The sequence below is a fragment of the Clupea harengus genome, chromosome 3 (assembly GCF_900700415.2).
Source record: "Clupea harengus chromosome 3, Ch_v2.0.2, whole genome shotgun sequence".
Taxonomy (NCBI): domain Eukaryota; kingdom Metazoa; phylum Chordata; class Actinopteri; order Clupeiformes; family Clupeidae; genus Clupea; species Clupea harengus.
The window spans coordinates 30,023,393-30,045,665 of NC_045154.1; the positions used below are offsets into that span (position 1 = coordinate 30,023,393).

Consider the following 22,273-nt stretch of genomic DNA (forward strand, 5'->3'; position numbering starts at 1 on the left):
CAATATCAGCCATATCGTAAAGAAACAGATCGGGTGATCGTGACTGTTGTCAGACCTGCAGGCAGTCCCACTTGAATCAGTCCTACTTTTTTTCTGCAATGTTTATGGCGTTAACGCACCACTGTGATCCAAATGGTTTATATGAGAAAGACATTAGTTGCATTTTGTTTACGCACTTAAATACGCATTCTGGGTTTTGTATTACTGTATTATATTGTAATGTATTAGGCTACTGTTTACATTGTTTACGTTGTTAGGCAGCTATTTACACTGTTTCTTCATCGTTGTTCTTTAGCATTACTTAATACATTGGGAAATATGTTTTATGGTCATAGGCCCAGGCATACATTGGATAGCGGGCATTTTCTCCTTAACGGCATGACAATAAAAAAGTCATAGGAACTTTACTATATCATTATTACTGACCCCTGGTGCATTTTAAACTGCAACCTACCCAGTTCGTTTGAACGCATTAAACTGTATTCTAACTGTATTTTTGGTCAGAGGCCAATATGTCACATTATGTTGAAAGATGCAGTTACCCAGCGAACCCACGTGTTCTGTACACACACTTCGGTTTACAATTCATCCCGTTCACCGGCATCCTCCTGTACGAAACATTTTGAGAATGGTCCATTTGTTACATATTAGTCAGATTATTTGTGTTTTTTTTGGGGGGGGGGGGGGGGGGGGGGGGGGGGGGCTTTTAGATCTCATGGTAACTTCGCGTCTGTACCACCGCATTTTATCGTTGATGCTTTCGCTCTCCCCCTCTCTCTCTCATCCTCCTCTCTTCGTGGATGACGTCAGCGTCATTCATCCACAGTCCCCACCCCTTCTATATATTTTTTTTCTTTAAAAGTTTTTAGAGGGGGCTTGAGATCATTCTGCCCTAGGGAAAATAGCGAAGAGCTTTGATTCTTTCTGCAAGGCCTCATACCGCTGGCAGCTTATCCGAACTGTTCTAATTGATAGCCAAGTCAGAATTACAAAAGCTGTTCCAGGAGCTTTCTCTGGTCTGTGTGTAAAACGGGATGCCACTAATTTTTCGACCAATGCTTCAAGACGGCCTCATCTTCAATCAAGCACTCGATTAACCTACTTGGCCTACCAATACTCGACTCGAGGTTTTTTTTTCTAACAAGAGTTACCAAACACAAGACAGCAGGGCGGATTACAGCACTCCAAAGACATAAACAATCCATTGGGTCCATTGTTTACTGAGAGTTGGTACAACAGGTTTATGTGGGATCTTCCCTGTCAGTGGGAGCGAAGAACAAGGAATCGGGTTTGTACACAATAAGACAACAAACTTAGTTTGAGTGTGATGCACGGCATGATGTCTCAGTCTTTCGAGAGTGTGCACCAGAGCGGGAAAGGGAATTTTAGTAGACGTCATTCAATTCGAAATGTCGAATTCGAAAGTTTTAAATGGTGTGGAGGGAAATGCATATAATGGAACTAATGTAAAGGCTACTAGCAGAAGTGCACAAACTGCATGAAACCAATCGACGTTTCAAATTTAGTTTAGTTTCAAATTAATTTGTTATGCCATTGAACTTTTTAAGCTATAGGCCTGCGTCAGGCTAGCTCAATTGGGCTACTTTTTGGGCTTTTTAAAGAAGATAAATGAGAGGTATTTATCTCTTTTCTGAAGGAAAACTGAACCTGCTCCTAGTCCAAATTGCAGCGGAAACATTTCCTTCTGTGTTTAATGGGTGTGTAGACTATACAAATGGAAATTCTTTCACGTCAGTGATAACCTCTCTTTATGCTTGACATAATTGTTTTCATCCAGTAAACCCGTGTGCGACGAAGCAAGTTTGCAACCCGTCAGCGTGGAGCTCGGATCTCAAGGGATAGGAAGATTATTTGGAAATATTAGGCGATGTGGCGGGGTCTCACTGCAGGACCCGAGAAATGACAGTGCATGACGGTCTCGGCAGCTCATTATCCGGCTCCTATTCAGCCACCCATTCATTGCGATGCAAACTCTTTGGCAGTGTCGTTTGTCTCCTCATTGTAGTTTAGTCGGCAATGCAATGGTTGTCAGGAGTCTTATTCACTTTCGGGATAGTTTATTGATGATCTCCGACTTTTAGCACTTTTAACATGTCAAAGGAAGCCAAGTGTATGCGCCCAGGACTTCATTTTATGCTTCGTGCGTTCCAACACATTTTTACCCTCTTTTCCCCACCATGCAGCAGCCCCTCCCTCTTCTCATTTCTTATTCCACGTCCCAGAGTCTATTTCTTTCGAACAAATGATTGGAACACTTCTAGCTGGGACCGTGGCTCCAAATGTAACCTCAAATGCGTGCGCGGAGGGGTTTCTTTGGAGTGTACCGAAGTGAAGTTAATGCCCAAGCAATCAACAAATGTAGTTCGGGTGTGTGGCCATAGCTAAGGAACCCATTGCTTTTATGATATTCCCATTCCGTGAACAGACGTGACACCATTTCTTGGGGGTGTACCCAACTATTGTTTTTGTTTGTTTTAAAAGAAAGGTCAATTGCAGATGCGCAAACAGCCAGTGTGCCAGAGAGTGATGTCACATAGTCAACAATGGCACGTGTAGAAAGTTTGTGATTCCTCTTGTAACCCAATTCGCTGACTGGTGGAGCAAATTAATTGAGCTCTTATTCTGCACGTTCTTGAGAAAGAATATATTTGCATGTCCTTCCTTCAGATTTTCACTCATTTTAACCACTGCGTTGAACCCCGTAAATTACATCTAAAACGGCACAAGACATATCGGTTAGACTGCGACTTGGTTTTCATGCATTAATTTATGTAAACAAATTACACTTCGGTATAATAATAGTAAAAATCCCCAGATTGCATGGGGTTAATGTAGGGAACCGCGTATATTTTGTTCACAATCACGTTCTGTCCGTAACTTCAGGGTTCAGGGTTACTACGGTAAAAGCGCCGCTGCATTCCAGAGTTTTTGTGGTAGTTCTTGGGAACCCTCTGTGCTATCCCTTCCAATAGAGAGCTCGCATAGAATCCGATAGTATTTCGCGAAGCAATATATAGAGGTTGAAAAGAGTATTTGCATGTGTGATTAGTTAGGTCTGGAAAAAAAAAACTTGCATTGGCTCTGCCCAGTTTCCCGCTCTGGCATCTGAGCAGGAGGAAGTGTTTTGCTGGAATATGATGACAGAGGTCAGGCTCCGCTAATGGGCCACTGAAGAGGAGAGGAGGCGAGGCTGAGGCAGAAACCAGGAACACATACACTAATGCACTAGTACTATCACCAATCAGCGTAGGTGCGCGCTCTCTCTCTCTCCCTCTCTCTCTCTCTCTCTCTCTCGCCCACGAGCGTACATTTCTCAGTCTCGCGCAGTCCTGACATTCCATTTTATTGTCAATCTCTGTTTCCTTCGCAGGGATTTCCATCTTTGTCCGTGATCAATTGGAAATTATATAAGATAAACTCATTGAAGAGCTTATCCACCACGACTCTGATTCTTTCGCGCTGAGAACTGCCAAAACGGCATTGGTTGGACCTTTCAACATGCCACAGAAAGGTAAGTTACAGCATTTGGACTTTTATACAGTTTTGTGTGTTTTTACGGTGCGCTTTAAGGTACTGTTCGACACAGAAGTGTTTATACTCGCACAAAAACGCACTCACCCGCTCACGGTGGCGTGAGCACGCGTACAGACGAACACACACATGCAAACACACAATAAAATAGAAGACTACTTTCAGGGATACACTTAAAATTAAATGTATATCGTGATTGGCACATGAGATAATCATTTGCACTGTGAGGGCAATTGGTGTCTGGGTGTTAAGAAGTTTTTAAAGCTTGCTTGGCCATGTTGGTCAAATGGAGAAACAACTTGTTCGCTGAGGAGACTTGTCATTGCTGTTTGTTGACTCTACTGCTCTACAGCTTGTGTATTATGTAGTTTTTTGCGGCAGAGCAATCCTTATATATGACAGAAGAGGGTAAGAAAATCACATTAGGCCACTACAGTATCGGTCCAGAGAAAGGGAGACTCATTGACCCGGTGAAGAGAAGATGTCAGCTTGAATCACGCAGTCAGATTCTGTGTGCGCTATCACAAAAGTGTACCATGAACTTGGTATTTTTTCTGACATAGTTATGAAAAACGTTGGCTCCTCACAAGTTACATTTTCATTTTAAAATATAACTTGAACAAAGACCCTATTATAAACAAACACGAAGACATTTGTAATATATCAAGATAAGAAAATAAAGAAAGTATAGGGTTACAGTTAACATGATGTACATTTGATGTGTATGTAATATATTAAAATATGCTATTATTTGGCTTTTAGAATGATCAAGGTGTCTGTTTACGTCCACCGACAGAACGGTAGCAGTAACAAAAAGCACTGCTACTGCAAATATTCATACTTGTTTATGGATGTCAAGGAAAGACCACATTCATGTTTGCTATTTAAAAATATCTCTACATGTGCCAACATCACAATAATGCTGATTGAACAACAACAACAATACTATAAATAATATTAAAAACAACAATAATAATGTATAGTTGTGTTTAACATTCAAGGAGGATATTATTTCTGTACATGAATGTGAGCAGAATGTCCAGGCCTGAATAAGCGTCTTTAATTAACACCCTTGATGTGACGGATTAGAATGGGTGAAAATGCAGATTAGGCCCAGGCAATTGAGGCTGCACCCTTAAAACAGACGATTATACACAAACTTCTGATATGCGACAACGCCAGAGTGGATACATCAACTTGGGTTCATAATGAAAGGAAGAGGAGTGTAATGTGTGTAATTTATCACTTCCCATTTTTAAAACAGTAGGATTGTGAGGAAGTTGGATTAAAATACAATATATCTGAAAAGCCATGTGCATGTGCAACATTACGCACAATTTAGAAGTTATTGAAGAGATATTATGTAAGTCAATGCAGTCTTGATAGGCCTACTATAGCTTTATACTTTGTATTAATACAAATAATAACAAAGTAAGATGGGATATGGCCTGCGGTGTGTACATATAAATCAGGAAACTTCTCTATTCGTTTTTATTTTATTTATTTGCACGTCAATGTATGCACATTTAAAATAATTCCTAGATCTAAGCCCTGGTTTCAGAGTTCTGTAAAGGCTGCAGTGTTACTGTAAATATAGGCTACCCTGCTTCTCCATAGGTTGAGAAAGGAGTTAATAAAAAGGAAGAAAATCAAAGCTAGGACTCCTTCTTCAGTGGCCTCCTTCTCGGCAAATGTATTGAATGGCTCTTTATTGCGATTGTCTTTTACCCAAATGAGCGCCCCACTGAGCTGTTGTGTCTTTTTACAACCGCTAACGACACACACCAGTAACACAATTACCTCGAGATATTTATAACAAGAAATTACTTTTCTATTTCTCGAAATGAGACAGACAAAAAAAGCATTGGGATACGGGCACCAGGTCATGGCAAGCAGCAGTGGGGCTATGGCGGGGAGGGGAGTGTGTTGTGCTGGCTTGCGGGAGAGGGAGGGGTTCTCCCCCCAGCTCTTTGTATTTCTGAGAGTTGTTGGTACGTTTAGTTTGAAGCTGTGTAGCTAGTTAGGGAGCCGGGGTTTTACTCTCTGGGTTTTGGTGTAGAAGCAGAAAGGAAGCCATTGTTAAAATTCAGCGGGCTTTGTTGGAGAGCCTTCACCCCCTCCCGGGTCTACTTTTTCAGCGCAGCCAGGCGAGATAGACAGCGTGTGTCATTGTACGAGTGCATGTGAAGTACAGGAGAAATAGTATATCACCTCATTTGAAGTTTAATAAATATGCCGAAAGGAACGAAAGATTCCGCCACTGTGATGGTTTCTTCGAAGTTAAAAGCAATAATAAGCCAAGATTTTATAGGACTCGTTCCGCTGATCGGTTTAGGGGGTGACACATAAATGTGTTGTAGCAGGTGTAAACATGTAAGGGAGAATAAATGGTCCAGGCAAGAAACATTATTTAGTTAATTTCCAATATTCGCAACACAGGTGGTTATGACGACTTCGCATAAGCATTTCGATTCAATGGGTATAAAGTGTAAAATAAAATCTAGGATTGGTTATGCAAAGAGAAGGTGTACTAATAAAATGTTTTGCTTTGTCCTAGGAAGATATTAACTAGTGAGAAGCAGATGAGAATCTTTAATTTGTTTTAAGCGGACAGTCAACACTGTTATCAGGCAAGTTTAAATGCTGGATATACACACAAAATATTAATGCTTGTGAAAACACAGCATTGGGCTGTGTGCCCATTACGTACAATAGGAAATTAAATTTAATATTAGAGGATGAAATATGTACAACGACTGAAGTACACTGACTTATACGGCATATCCTCACAAATGTAATATTTTTTAGTGTTGCAGAATGTCAATTCTGATCATGATTATTTTTTTCTCCATGACTAATAGAATACTATAACCGGGCCACGTGGGAGTCTGGCGTTGCCTCCATGATGCAAAACAGTAAGTGATTATTCTTATTTTGGGTCTGTGTTCTAAGCAATGATTTTACTCGTTGATATGACATGCATGACAAGGGTTGGACGTCTGTTTTGAGAGGATCTGCTAGAAAAGCATGCTACATTTCCGGATAGCCTTCCATGTCTCACACAGCGTAAGGGGTAGAACAGAGATCGTCAGCAGCTCAGAAAGGTGTGTAGAGAGTGCACCTTAAAATGGGTTGGAATGTCATGAGCATAACCCTTACAGTTGACTTGCCTTTGGCAAGTGAGATTTAGTATTTGTTCTACAATTGAGATTTTTTTCCTCTTAAAATGTGGAAATGATAATTGTTTAAATAACTTGTTTTTAATGAATAGAAGTCTGAAGAAATGCTAATATATTGCTGCATGCTGTGGATTATGCCTATTTTGGTTGAACCGCAGTACAGACAATTTATGCACCTTCAGTTCAATGTGATGTTATGTTAAAAGCTGTATGTCAAACATGGACATATACAGTCTAGGCTTAGTTAAGATTAAGCATGTAAACAAAATCACCTACACACACACAGAGGGATACAGAGTGTGTGTGTGAGTGAGAGAGAGAGAGAGAGAGAGGGAGAGAGAGAGAGTGATAGGGAGAGAGAGTTTCTGCTTGACTTGACATTAAATAATTGCAGAATCGTCTGAATTAATGTTAGGATTGGCTGCCAACCCACCCAATCCATTAACTAGAAGGAATTGACATTGCATGAATCTGATGGAACATTTATAATAGTGTTTATGTAGATTTGAGTCCGAAACAGTGTGGGAGTGAAATAATATGGCTGGATAATACATTAAGTGATAGGCTACGGGTAGACAGGGAATATGAACTGCAGTGAGTCAAAGGGAATTGTTTAAAATGCAAGAGAAGCTGCTAAATAAATTATAATTACTTATTTGGTTGGCAGAATAATAATAAATGAGACGTTATTTTCTTTCTTAATGCTGGACAAGAGGTGTATGACATCTGTAACGAAGGTGTGTGGAATGCCCTCCTCATTTTCTTTAATTGAATGACCCGTCTGTGCTGTAAGATGTTTTCATATGCTAATATTCTTGTATTGCCTGGCTCTGTACCATACACCATGCAATTATTTTCTTTTTGCAAACAGGGCCTAATCCTTTACCTAATTCATAGGTGTAAGTCTTTAAGAGAGAAGCAACTCCAACACTTTAAAGACAACTGTCCTAACAAAGCATTGCAAATCTAGGTCATCTGAAGTAGGACATACTGTTGGCAATAACGCAGTGATGTGATGTTTCATACTGCTGCATACAAGAACAAACATTTAGTTATTAAGAATTTACCGTTCTACTAGTTTTAGGCATGTTGTCATGATTCAGTATATACATTCATTTTTGTGATGTAAAAGTGCCAAGCAGAAAGATAGGTGGAAATATCTATTAGCCCCATTAGGCGGTTGTGGTGTATTTTATTTAAGTGAAATATGAAACAATTACTTCAGAGACAGTACCAAGAGTGATAGATTTGTTTTTCTTTGATTCGTGTGTCGCATTAATGTTGTCACAATTTTGCGGTATGCGATCTCTGCCACATGTGACTGGGGAGATAAGGATGAGGCCTTTTAGTTTTTGTTTAAAGGTCGAGGTTGGTTCTCGGGGCTTTGTGTGAATAACTCCTGGGTGTGTGTGGAAGGGAGCCTTCAAATTGACACCATATGTTTTCCTATTAATTGACTTGCAATAGAATACACGGCGCACAATCACTGCCACTGGGCGTGATCGACACCGCTCACCTTGGGGAATTATATAATGATTAAGACTTAACCTTTCGAGTTTTATTTTATATCCTGATCAAAGTGCTACAGCGCACAAATGGTTGTATTTTAGAGCACGGAGTCCCAAAGCCTATAAATCTACCACATGCTTAGCCTATCCCTGCTGACATTAAGCAAAAAAACAATTGATTCAATCTTGTCCTAGATTAACCCGCCAATAAAGACATGCTAGTGGATTTTGACTCTAATGGCAGACTCTCTGCTACTTATGCACAACACCATCCGCAGTTTTCCAGAACAGCTGTTATAGATTGTAATTGACGTAAAATTATTTTTAAATTCACTTTGGACTCAATAGCTATTTGTACTATTTTCAGCTGCTTCTGTGTTCTCGTCCGTTTCGTTATTCTAATAACATGTTTCTGAATAACAAATAACAGAACAAATAGCTTCATGTAGACCGCGCAAGTGTAAATATAAGCTGTGGGTTTGTCGCTTGAAAAAAAAAAGGATGTCACTTTTAATATATTAAGGGAGACGCGCGTTCCCGGCACCGTGCCTGCGCACAGCCTCTGGCTACCTTAAAATGAAGCTTCCCTTGAAGGGTAAATGAGTAGAGTCCAATTTAGTCTGAGTGATATCCAAATCCAGACAGAAAGGGTCGTTTTATCATGCTACTATTTGTCGTGACGATGCGATTTTCAAAAGCAGAGCGGTGTCATAAAGTGACATGCCTGCCACAAGTGCTCCAACTGATCTTTTCAATTAGCCTTCCATGCATGATCCAGGGCGACTTCCGCCTATTTCCAGAAATTAAGCTCAAACTTGACGTGCAGCTAGCTTTATTTTAAAGACAAATGTCAGGCAGGCTCATCATATTTTCCCCCTCTTCTATATTTGGAGCTTATTTATTGCTAAGGAGCTTGTGCTCTCGGAGTCAATTTAACGGGAGGCTTCGAAGGGAAGGGACGTAAGAACTAGAGCAAACATACTGTACACCAGGGAGACTCGTTTTCCAGTTTGGCTTCAGGTTTGGTGCTTATAGAGTTTTATTCCGCTATTGCTGATTAATCCGCATGAAATAATTTGTTTACATGATTTAATATAAAGTTTAAAATTGTGAAGCTAAAAAGTTGATGTGTGGTTGTGGAAGCTCATGGTAATTAGCGGTTGAGTTGCTTATTTAAACCATTGCATTATATACAACGTATAACGATGTAATGCAGCTTCTTAAATAGCTCTGTGTTATTTGATCCGGTTAAGGCTGTGAAAAGATGTGCAAATCTGGGCTCAGCGGGCTGGAGATGTTTTGGTCGAGATCATACCAGACTGCTGATGCTTATTCACAGTGTTGTTCAGATGTAATTATAATAAGATGATATTAATGATATTACGTGCACATCTGGAGAGGAGACACGAACATATGACGGACAAACAATAGCATAATTAGGTGCTATGATCATTTTCAAGTGATTTCTCGTTTTCCTACGTGAATGCTTAGTTGTGTTTATGAGCGCCTGCAAAGCTTGAAAACTTTGATTTTTTTGCATAACTGCACTAAAAGCTCACATTTGACTACATCGGGAAGGCTTTTTATTTGTCGGGACACTCTGTTCTCGGTGTTGTCTGAAATTAAGCGCATATTGCTCTTGTTAATGTTCAGGTCACAGCGGAGTGAACCAGCTTGGCGGGGTCTTCGTTAACGGCAGACCGCTACCCGACTCCACCAGACAGAAGATAGTGGAGCTCGCCCACAGCGGTGCACGACCGTGTGACATATCCAGGATTTTGCAGGTGACGAGTTTACATTCTTTTGTCTGGCGGTCAGATTCAATGTATTTGACAGATTTGGTTCTTTTTGTTATTTTCTTATGCTCGCTTAAACGAGCTATTCTTTTCTGTTTTATACAAAACAGGATGGTACTCAAATAGGCTACACCAGCAACTTTGGCAAAGACTTTGACGACCCCTGTCGTGGCAGTTTATACTATTATTATATATCACGAATATTTAATTTAAATTCAGTACGTGGGGTAATTGCTAAATTAATAATTCATTATGGGACACGTATTATGTAAGTTGGTTGGTATAGTCTCCAAAGTCAAATTCTATCCCTAGCCTTTATTGTTTAAATTAAAACGACCCGTGTTGTACATTAGGCTACCTAAAGATACCTCACAATATTTAAAAAAATATTTTTTGAATTGCATAAGCTCTCAACCACTCAAGGCATATTTTTGTGTTATAGACCCATGCTGATGCAAAAGTGCTGGACAATGAAAACGTAAGCTTATCGTTGTTTGAAGAATAAATTTATATTTCATACTAGTTTTAAATAATGTATGTGAATTGTGTCTATTGTTTTCTATCTAGGTGTCGAACGGGTGTGTGAGTAAAATCCTGGGCAGATACTATGAAACAGGCTCCATCAGACCTAGAGCAATCGGTGGAAGTAAACCAAGAGTAGCAACTCCCGAGGTGGTCGGCAAAATTGCCCAGTATAAGAGGGAGTGCCCATCTATCTTCGCCTGGGAAATCCGAGACAGACTGCTATCAGAGGGCACCTGTACGAACGATAATATACCAAGTGTAAGTTCACCAATGTGCGTTCCTATAGACTATAATCCATAATTCATACAGGGCCTAAACAGCATCCTGCAAATTGTGCGTGCACATATAAGCAATTATATGTAAATATAATAAAGATAGAAAAATGTTAAATAATAAACGAGAGAGATATTGTGTCTTGGAGCCTATGCATGCTCTTATGTGACCTTGAGAGGGATGGGTTCCGTTGGTCACCGACATAGTTCCGATTTAGATTATGTGCGTGTCTTATCTAAACCATTGAGTGTGCAAGCATGCAGTGAAGGGGGGTATGCAGTTGGAAAGCCGACGTGCCATCATAACACGGGTTGTGCTCTTTAATTAATGTGAGGCATTTTTGGGTTCGCCTTTCAGGTGTCATCGATAAACAGAGTACTGCGCAACCTGGCTAGCGAAAAGCAACAGATGGGCGCAGATGGCATGTATGAGAAGCTGAGAATGCTGAACGGTCAGACGGGGACATGGGGGACCCGACCGGGCTGGTACCCCGGAACCTCCGTGCCAGGACAGCCCAATCAAGGTATGGAGCGTTGTTTCTTCGAGGTGGTGAAAAGAAATTCTCTGCTGTATGCGACCTTTTTAATCTTTTTTATAATTTTGTTATCTTACAATTGTATTATGCTATGCAGCCTATATAGGCCACGTTTTCTAAATACAAGGCCTATAATCAAAATGATTAAGTTTGAATAAATGAGTAATTATTGTGATCGAAATGGATTTGGATTACCCCCTGCAAAGGCCCTTAAAAGATCGAGGCTAGGTTACTGTCTTTCTATTCTGTTGCCACTTTTCGTTTTTGTTTAGTTTTTTGGACTTGTCTTTAGCGCCCTATAGTAAATTAACTAACTGTGTGGTCGGAATAGGCCAAGTACCCATCCCGCATTTTGTTGCCCCTCTTTCTATCACCCCCTTACTCAACTTGCCCGAGGATGAAAAAAAAAAAAAACACAAAGCAGTGTGCGGGATCGCTGTTGTACAAAGGATGTTTCTGTCACACGCAAGAATTTGTTATGGGAACGGTTCTGTCGCTATGTAATTGCTCATTAGAGAACGTTTTGTTTCTCATTAAGGCGACATGAATAAACGTCTCGTTTGAGGAGACAGCTGTAGAAATGTTCCACTGGAGACCTCTGCACACGATATGGCGCCACTTGCCAATTAGATATGTCAGTTTTTAGAGACCTTAACAATGTAAGATGGACACCTCAAAGATGGAAAGGATAGTTTTTTGGCCTCTATATAATATCTGCCTGCGTATCGGATTTTTTGACAAAAGCAAGACAACAACCCGGTTTCAATGAGGAACTATACATTTTATTGGCTGGACTTTAAAGACTGTGCTTGCTTGAGCGTTTATTTTTGTGTGTTACAATATAGGGCAATTCAATTGCATCTGTTCATAAGGTGCTGAATGTGGTACATTTCACTGTCATTGAGTAACAATTACAATAACATTCAACAATCCTTGTGCAAGATAAAAATGATAAGAAGTTAAAACCATCATCATTCGTCATCACCATTATTATTATTATTATGATTATTAACAGCAATAATAATAATAATATAATAACAACGTTGGCCTTACACAGATAAGTGCGGTTTTGTACGTTACTAAAGGATGCATAAGTGCATATATTGTTTTGACTTGATGCGAGGCTTTGAAGGGCCCATTACGGCATACAGCATAGTGATGTCTCAGAGGGGAGCAAATATTGTCTCAATCTGATAAATGCCACGCAACAGTGAATAAAGCAGTGAATTCATTGAGACTGACAGGGCTTGAGAAGTGTCACTGCATACCAGTGTGTGTGTGTGTGTGTGTGTGTGTGTGTGTGTGTGTGTGCGTGGAGATGAGGATTTGAGTAGATGAGTTCATGGTTTCTTTGGCATGACATGTTCTCCTCTATGGAGCTACGGCGCTTTGGCTTTTAAACAGCCCAAAGTTATTTCCCCCCACACTGTCTATGGCTAAAAGATGTTGCATTCCATTCACTATCTTTTTGGAGCACTTGATCCCCTCAGCAATCAAACATCACTCCGGTCCTTGGAGTCTTTCTTAAATCAAGCCAACAAACTTCCAAATAATTGCTTGTGTGACTGTGGGATAGAGTGGGTTGTGCATTCCCTTCTTTTGGGTAGTCTGAGGAAGTTGTAGCTTCTACATATCACAAGCTTACATTTGACCTGTCTCAACAGGAGAGCTGTAAGAGGAAGAATAACGTGTATTTGTGTCATGTGTTTATACAGTGTTTTTCTTTTTTAACGAAACACGTGTGAGAACTGTTGTTTTCCATTATTTTATTATGTTGACCACATTTAGCCTTTTTTTTTGCTGGTTGTTTTACATTTGGTCAAAATACTTAAACAATTTAAAATACTTGACACTTATTAACAGCGTAAAAAAAACACTTTCATTGATCAAGCACCATCCTTTATCGTGGCACGTCTCCTCACTATGTAAATTAGCATGTGCACATTAAAAAAACTTGGAGGAAGACTTTAAAGCACTGCGTGTGAATGGACAGAACAGATAGAGTCTGAATCAGTTAAAGGTACGGCTAACGTACGGCAAATATCATATCATCTGCATAATGTCACTCAAGCGGGTGTAATTGAGCAAATTGCTGTTATACTCACGTCCAACAAGGCAGCAGGTTGAGGCTTATCAACTCACAGTTGGCTTCCCTGTCCCTTTTATTTAGCTAACTGGGACTGAATATAGAGATGTCCCATTCAGTGTCCCCTGGGCTGTTTTTCTCTCATTGCCTATAGAAGGCATAAATCCCAAGTGGCATTGAACAGACCAGCCCAGGGGACAGTGATTAATGATGGCCATGCATAAAGGTTAACATACTGAGCTGAAAAGTCTGTTGACTGGAATCCTTGTGCTACAATGAAGAGCACTGCATGCCTAAGGAGAATCCTTTTGTCGCCTCCTGCAATTGTGTCCTCAAAATTCTGCCCACGAAAGTTTGCCAACCCTTCTCGGGCCGAGTATTTAATAGTTTCCCTTACTCCTCCGGCATTGTGTCATTGTGAAAAGCAGCTCCTTCTATTCAAGTGTTGGTGGTCATCTCAATGGGTCTACAAACGCCCATATGGTGGCTACAATTGAAGAACCCGTCTGCTGAAGGGAGGGGGGAAAGTTTGGGGTTTTAAAACATTTCAGAGGGATTGAAAAGGTTTTACCACATTTTGTCACATTTCTGTAAACCCCTTGGGCTCACCAGCTTTTGTCTGGTGGTGATAAAAGATCTGTGTTGAGGCAGCAAGATTGCTTGAAATATTTTCCCACAATATTTCAAAGTGCTGCACCCTGCTTTTTGTATGTTTTGGTCCCAAGTACTCCACATTTGAAGAAGCATCTGTTTAGGTGATAAAGGCTTGGTGACAAAGAAGGGAGGAGGAATTTTATGTTCATTGCCCACAAATAATCACATTTTGTTAAGCTTTAGAGGATAGAATCTCTTTAGAGATGTAGTAGCTGTTTGTATTGATTTTCTCTTGTTTTTTTTGTTGTTGTTGTTGTTGTTGCAGATGGGTGCCAGCAGTCAGATGGGGGAGGGGAGAACACAAACTCGATAAGTTCAAACGGGGAGGACTCCGAAGAGACACAAATGAGGCTTCAGCTCAAACGAAAATTGCAACGGAATCGCACATCATTTACGCAGGAGCAGATCGAAGCACTCGAGAAAGGTATAGCTTGAATAACGCCAAGACTTTCTTCCCTTGAATAAGCACTGAATGCAAAGGGGAAAATGTTACAATTTCCCATAGGTTTAACTTGACAAACAAGTAAGGGTTACCCATTGAAATCATTTCCATTGGTTCTTTGAGGTCTGCCCACCACTGTGGTCGTTTAACCGCTCTCATTCAATCTTGTCCTCAGAGTTCGAACGAACACATTACCCCGACGTGTTTGCCAGGGAACGGCTCGCAGCCAAAATCGACCTCCCTGAAGCCAGAATACAGGTGAGGCTGAATTTTCACTCAACCCAACAGTTCTTTCCAAGGGCATGCATGAGAATCTCACGTGATTGGTGAGTGCTAAGCTAATCTGGTGACCTTTGTTGCTGCAGGTGTGGTTCTCAAACAGAAGAGCGAAGTGGCGACGCGAAGAAAAGCTCCGTAACCAGAGACGGCAAGCCAGCAACTCCTCCAGCCACATACCAATCAGTAGCAGCTTCAATACCAGCGTCTACCAGCCCATACCACAACCTACGACGCCAGGTAATTACTCACAAAAAAGGCTCTTAATAGCTTTGATGAATAATGTAATCAAACAGCAGTTGTTGTTGGCTTTCCCAGAAAAATAACTGTCTAAAAGGATGAATTAGATGTTAATTCCAACCCCTGTTTCTCCCCACTTCATTTCAGTATCCTTCACATCAGGGTCCATGTTGGGGAGACCAGACACAGCTCTCACAAACACATACAGTGCCCTGCCCCCAATGCCAAGCTTCACAATGGGCAACAGCATGCCTATGCAAGTAAGTTTCTCTCCACGCATATCGCATGGGAGATATGTCTGTGTGAAAGATGTGTGTATGTCCTTTTTATATGTTGCAGTTGAGAGTAGTTCTTTATTTTTCTCTCTTTCTCTCCCTCTCCCTCACTCTCTCGCTCTCTCATAGGCTCCTGTGCCCAGCCAGACCTCGTCCTACTCTTGCATGTTACCCACCAGTCCGTCAGTAAATGGCCGAAGCTACGAGACGTACACCCCCCCTCATATGCAGGCACATATGAACAGCCAATCAATGGGCCCATCAGGCGGCTCAACAGGTATGCTGGAAAGTAGCAGATTTGGGACAGTGCCTATTGGAATATGTAGTGGACGTGTTACAGTAACAACACAGATCTTGGATGGGCCACCTGAAGGCATATATTCATGAACTTCTAAGAGCAAATAATGGGGGAGTTGTGCCTGTCATAGTAAAGTATGCAGTCTAGCATATAATGGTTAAGTAATTGTCCATTGAACAATTTACTGAAAAGTTATCCTATGGATTCCTTTGGGAAAACCCAGGGGGTGCGTTTCCCAGAACCTTATACCTTAAGCTGTACCTTGACTTTTCAAGATGTTTCCTTAGCTAGGGTAGACCTTCTCTAAGAGATACTTTCGTAAGGCTGGCCTGGACCACTCTTAGCTATACCTTTGCACATTTTTTAGATAAACAAAAGTTTTAGAGCCTACAAATCTTGTGTCAGTGTCTGGATGTATTGCGTTGACTGCGATTTAAGACCAAGATATGTGTTGTATTACATTGTGTGTTTCATTAAATAGAAAAGAAAAAAAGCATCAGTATAAATGAATTAACCATTCATTTCTATGCCTTGCGAATACAAAAAAATCTAGCCTACAGTCGACTTTATTTGGGTCGACCTATAATTTTGAATTGCATAGTATTATTTATTTTTGGTGTGCATTCAGCCTGTTGAGGAGTATGTAGGAATGTTTGTCTTCCTACTTAGAGATGGTTTGGGAAACAGAATAGAAAAATAAACAACTTCAGTAAGGTCCACCTTTCGAGTCTTCGTAAAACACTAAGAAATACCGTAACTGGGACCCCAGACATTTTTGCAAGGCACACAGTTATTTGTTATTTATTTTTGATCACCAGAGCAAGATAAATTGTTAATGCAAGCCAGAAATAGCATTGGCATCAAATAGCATGGCTAATTTATTCTCTCTCTCATTTATCTTGCCAGGTCTCATCTCTCCTGGAGTATCAGTCCCAGTCCAAGTGCCAGGCAGCGAAGCGGACATGTCTCAGTACTGGCCCAGACTACAATAAGGAGAGCCCCTTCCCCTCGCCACCTCACCTTCCTGTGATGTTTCACTGCGAGCCGGAGGCGTCGTGGCAGTATTTTATTCCAGAGAGGAGACATAAGACTCTTGAGGAGGACATTGGTTTTTTTTCTACTGGGATTGTGCCATTCTCTATGAATCTTGGGACATGAAGACTTGAAGAAGGAAAAAAGACAAAACAAACTAAAATGAGAAAAAAAGAACTCCTGTAAAGTGCCCTGTGTTATAAATGGATCATAAAATCTGTTTTCAGTTTCCAAATTGTCATTTTTTTTGATGTATTTGTAAATGGCCAATTGTATGTTATGACAGAAAAAAAAGAACAACAATGGATGGACTGTTCAACTGAGACAGTTTGACGGCTGTTGAGGAGAACCTTTTTGAAGGAAGACGTTCTGCCATCATTTTATCAGCTTATATCAAACACTTCTGACATTGTGTTTACCGCGCTTGGAATCTGGAGAGGGAAAGCTGTGCCATTCTGTGGCATTGCCGGAGCCACGCCGCACCAGTTGTGTAAAGAAGGTCCATTTATCAGTCCTTTTCCAAAGCTTGCTGGCAGAAGTAATGTGTACGTGGGATGCATTCATGCTGAGGAGGAAATTCATAGCTAAAAAAGTAAAAAGAATGAAAAAAAAAAAAACGTAGATTGTGTCTTCAATATATTTCAATTTGTTTATGTTGAAATGCGAAATGTAAGTATTTGTCTTCCCTAGGAGTCTCCCAGAACAATTTCTAAAATAAAGTTAATTTCATTTATATTTCTCAGAATACTTCAGAAATGTTCATACATATTTACCATAAATAGATTCTTGCAGCCAGTTCAAGGTTGATTGGTTTAAAACACAATCTAACGATTTTGCTTTTAGGCCTGATGAAGCAACCTTTGCCATATGTTTTGACTTGAGTGTTTGCAAATTGTTTACATCTGGACATATCAGATACAATTGATTGTTGATTGTAAAACCAGACCAAAGCCTTTGTATGTCACGGCACAAATTTTATTTACATTTTGATGTGTTGTTTTGACAAATCTGTAGATATTTATGTAGTGTTTTACATCAGCAAGGAATAGACCTTAATGTGGAATATTAGTCTTATTTATGAGAACACCAACTGTGTGTTACAAGGTGGTGGTCTGAGACATCACAAGCCGCAGTGAACCATTGCATTGCATTTCAGAAGGCAAACATTAAACAATGTCGAAAGCATTCCCATTTAATGTCATTTAAAAGAATTAACGGGTCAGTTTTCCAGTACAGTAGTTTAGCTCCTGTAATGAGGCAATTTGCAAACCATATAATTTGAATAAACAATTACCAGATGTATAAACATAGGTTGCCCCCCTAAAAACTGTATCAAAAGTTATATTTGAACACAGCACGGAGGGAAAATACAGTTGGTGAACAAATTGCTGTTTAATTGCTAAATCGGACTTTCTAATCTATCTACACATATCGGAAGTAGCAAAATTAGACAGACTACTCACATAAAGACACACACACAGACACACACACACACAGCAATACCAACAACAGTGAACTACTGCAACTAGCATAAGTGAAAATAACTAATCCTCTCGTTTACAGAAACCCCTCTTAAAGGCTTAAAATAGAGAGAGGAAAACAGTCAAAACCAGCCTGTATCCAGAGCCAGTTGAAGGAGTGACTGTAGCACTGAAAGTGTTATTTTGCTTCACTGGCCTGCCCAGCGGGGAGGGGAATGGAAAGAGAAGTCCTAGAGAGAGCGAGGTCAGGTGCATGTGATTGGCCTCCTCTTCCCCCTCTATGTAGTTATTTCAGTCTGGAAAGAAGCAATTAGATACTCAACTCTGCAAAGTAAAATAGCTTGAAGATTCCAAATGATTTGTGGCGTAAACCTGTTACATTCAACCTCAGCAACTGGGCATTGTACTTTGTACTTTAAATGTTGTGTTCGAAATTGAGCAGATTTGCAGTACTTACGTTTTTGGTCGTTTCATTTTTACTCTTAGGCAAAGGATGCTCTGTTGAAATCTAGATAGTGACACCCAGAGCTTTCAGGATCTTCCTTTCCTTCGTCATCACAACCACCAGAGGTGATGACGTGCACAAAAAACCCTGATCAATGTTAAAGCTAGAACAAATCATTAGTGATATCACAGATATCTAACCCTTACTCTGTCCTTGCTGCTTGAGCAATCCATCTTTAAGGGACTCCGAGGCTCCGCTTCAAGACTGGTGACCATGGAAAACATCTGAACTTAGTGTGCTTTCCTCTCCACATCATCAATAGAGTTGAATTTATAAAAAAAAAAAAAATATTAGGTCCTTGGCTCCACAAGTTGGGCGCCAAATAGCTTTTATATCTTAATGTTATTTCATAATTATAAATAATAAAGTAACTGGAAGCATGGTGTGTGTACTTGCTGTGTTATTATGCTCGCAGGCAATCATGATTTGAGCCAAAACACATATTGAAGGAAACCAATTCTAAAACGCCATGACATTCTTTACAGAAAGCAGCTCAATTCTAGTGCATCAAAAAAAAATCTCATCACAAAGTGTTCTATTGCGACTGCAGTGTTGTGTGGGCATGTGAAGAAAGACCGCAGGCATTCAGTGTCCTCTGGTGCATTCCATTACGCCATTGTGCATAGCAGCCCAATGATCCATATATTATAGGACTGACAGCGAGTCAGATCTCAGGTATGGGAAATCCTCCATCTTACTATATATTCAAGCACGTATGGAGCCTTGAACCTAAAGCAAGAGTCACAGATGTGGCAACATCCTGTCAAAATAGGTCAAGGCTGGAGTCGAGCCAGAAGCAATGGCTGCCACAGAGTGACTGTGGGAGACCTTCCTCGATTGCCCTACATACGACCATGTTTTCATTCGGTAACACATTGTGATCACCTCAAACCTCATTCATATGTAAAATCAAGTCAGGAACAGTTTTGTGGGGAAAAGGTTTGGGAAAAAACAACATTAATAAAGAGATCTCAGCTAACAGACAGAGCAAATACTGCAATAGCACTCCACTAATTCTCTGGTTGGTTTTGCAATAGTTGGCTGGGAAAAGCATTCAAATAAAATACTTTCTGCACACACACACACACACACACACACACACACACACACACACACACACACACACACACACACACACACACACACACACACATAAGTCATTGTTGACATTTCTAATGTACAGCATGGAACAATGCTCCAACTAAACTTGCAGAAGAGCTTCCTCAATTCCTAACTGCTTGGAGAATGATCTTGAATGGTTGTGCATGCTATACAATCAGCTGTAATAGCGTTGCACATGTTAGCTCTAAGGAATGTTCCAAGGGGGAAGCCACAGCTCCTCAGATGCCTGTGGCCTGTGACGACCCCTCTTCAGTTTACATTTGACTGTGTGCTGAATTCTGCCAGATCACCTCTGTTCAAACGATGCACGGTATGTGACAGGACTGTGGGCAACAGCAGCAGCAAAGGGAGATAGAGGCAGAGCAAACAGAGAGAGAGAGAGAGAGAGAGAGAGAGAGAGAGAGAGAGAGAGAGAGAGATAGTGTGGGGGAGGTTTGGAGGGCTGGTCAGAAAGAGAAATAAAGAGGTGGGCAGTTTGTCACTTTGCAGCCATTAAGGAGCATTTAAATATGACAGGACACAATTATTTGTCTTGCTCTGTTGTTCAGCACAGATGTGTTCTCTGTAATGATGCCACACGTGGCTTCTTCAAGAGAGGCAATGCCGCCGCTTCAGGGCTCTGTACAGCTGCAACAGCGAAAGGGAGCGCTTGAGCCAGACATGGGCACGAGTCCCTGAAGTCATCGTTCAGTAAACATACCTTTCAACGCTCAACCAAGTGACACTTTTTGTACAGAGTAATTCGTGTTCTTTTTTTTTTTTTTATCCTAACTGGCCAGCATGAAGTGTTTTGGGTAAGAGAGCGAGAGAGCGAGAGAGAGAGAGAGAGAGAGAGAATGTTACCATGATAGCTTGTTCCACACCAGCACTAATCTTCTCTCAAGCTGCCCCTGTGCCAACAGTCGTAACAAAGAGCCCTTCAATAAGTTCCCCGTGTGTAAATCCACATAAGGTAATGCAGTAAGTGTTAAAAGGGGTTAAGAGAGAGGTTCTGTCTGAGTGGGGATTGGGTTGGTGGCCCGTGGCACTTGACGAACAATGCTTTAGAGTGGAGCTCTGGGTGAGGGTGGGGGGGGGGGGGGGCTGAGGGGGGGTGCTGCAGGCTCCATCACCCTCCAGAGTTTTCCCTGTGAGGGCCTGTCATTGGCAGTAAGAGCCACTTCACGCACACTCAACACCCCCTTCACACTGCTCCCTTCCAGTCAAGCTGAGAGAGAGAGAGAGAGAGAGAGAGAGAGGAGGGCTCCTGTCTGTCCACATGATGGTACTTATCATCCTGCTAATGAAGGAGCCTGACCACTCTCCGTTGGTAGGCTTTATTTACAGGGCCAGAAGTGAATTGGAGAGTCACAAGAGCGCCGGCTGGCCCACTTGATCCGACAGTCACCCTCACCCTCAGTCTCAGCAGTGCTGTCTATTCAACGGCAGTGAGACTGAGTGTCGTGTTTGGGACTTTCTGAGGGTCCTTGAACAGCACGGCACACGTACAGTACGTACTAAACACTGAAACCTTGATCTGCTCTCTCACTCTACAAATTGAGGTCATGTAAGGCTCATAGGCAGAGTGTCTAAAGTCTACTTCTGGCGCTACTAGTCTGCCACAGACGGAAAGCTGCCGGCCTAAGACTGGGAGGTGGCGATTAGCTTCTCAAACCTTTTGAAGGCTAATGAATGAGGAAAATGCAACTCATTACCGACCCTCAATATGTGCTGAAGTACCTATGGTGACCGCGCTCCCGTCTTTACAGTGTGGTATGAGCAGGTTGGGAAAACATCATTTCTTACAGTTTTCAGTCATTTTATAGCTTGTTGTACATCTTGTCTTATAAAAATACAGATATGGACTAGTGTAGTTACATTTTTTCTAGTTTGTAAAAGCATTGATATTTCTTTCATTCATAGACATTTGTACTCAAAAGAACTTTTTAGTGCAGACAATGCCTTCACCTTATTTGTGTGTGCCCGATTAGTCACACCAAGCACCTTGATTTTATTATCAACATACGGGTTGAGCTACAGGAACAGGAAAAGCCAGGGAGGCGTTATTTGTCACCTGTTATCGGTTGGGAACATCTCGTGAAAATGTTCCTGTGGTCTTTACGCAATACTCGCCCCCCCTCCCCTCCCAAAATAGCGCATCGCAGCAGTGGCTTATCCACTGCTCCCCCACACAGCACGCGGCCTCTGGAGTACAATATTACTAACAGCGCACCGCCAGAGGTCACCCTGAGTGATGTCACCCATGATGATTTTATCACAGGTAGAGAGGGGGACAAAATTTGCGAGATGGGATTTTTGACACGTGAGACTTTGCAGAGAATCTGCAGGATGGTGGGCAGGAGAGAGGGCAACTGGCACACTGTTTGTGTTTAATCACAATTTCCCCATCCATTCACAAATCCTTTCATAGATTATTGCACCACGGCTCTCTCTCTCCCTGTGTGCGTGTGTGTGTGTGTGTGTGTGTGTGTGGGAGTGTGGGCTCAGCCAGGTT

The 22,273-nt window shown here is 41.3% G+C and overlaps 1 protein-coding gene across 8 annotated transcripts; it reads left to right on the plus strand.

Moving 5' to 3' along the window:
• The first annotated feature begins 706 nt into the window (after positions 1-706).
• Positions 707-17,856, plus strand: pax6a (paired box 6a). 8 transcript variants are annotated; one of them, XM_031565335.2, is made up of 14 exons: positions 707-1,288; positions 3,392-3,532; positions 6,414-6,467; positions 7,445-7,468; positions 9,893-10,023; positions 10,478-10,513; positions 10,603-10,818; positions 11,191-11,356; positions 14,374-14,532; positions 14,726-14,808; positions 14,916-15,066; positions 15,214-15,326; positions 15,471-15,618; positions 16,546-17,856. In XM_031565335.2, the coding sequence occupies exons 2-14, from the start codon at positions 3,520-3,522 to the stop codon at positions 16,629-16,631; spliced, it is 1,380 nt and encodes a 459-aa protein (XP_031421195.1). In that variant the 5' UTR covers positions 707-1,288; positions 3,392-3,519; the 3' UTR covers positions 16,632-17,856. The 8 variants fall into 8 exon arrangements, with proteins under 8 accessions (XP_031421195.1, XP_031421199.1, XP_031421200.1 ...); XM_031565339.2 differs by lacking the exon at positions 707-1,288 and adding an exon at positions 6,110-6,182 and having other exon boundaries at positions 2,744-3,532; XM_031565340.2 differs by lacking the exon at positions 707-1,288 and adding an exon at positions 6,114-6,182 and having other exon boundaries at positions 2,744-3,532.
• The last annotated feature ends 4,417 nt before the right edge of the window (positions 17,857-22,273 follow it).

Coding starts and splice junctions, on each gene's coding strand:
- pax6a (XM_031565335.2), top strand. Junction 7,469..9,892: donor GTATGACATCTGTAACGAAG/GTGTGTGGAATG, acceptor GTTAATGTTCAG/GTCACAGCGGAGTGAACCAG. Junction 11,357..14,373: donor GCCAGGACAGCCCAATCAAG/GTATGGAGCGTT, acceptor TTGTTGTTGCAG/ATGGGTGCCAGCAGTCAGAT.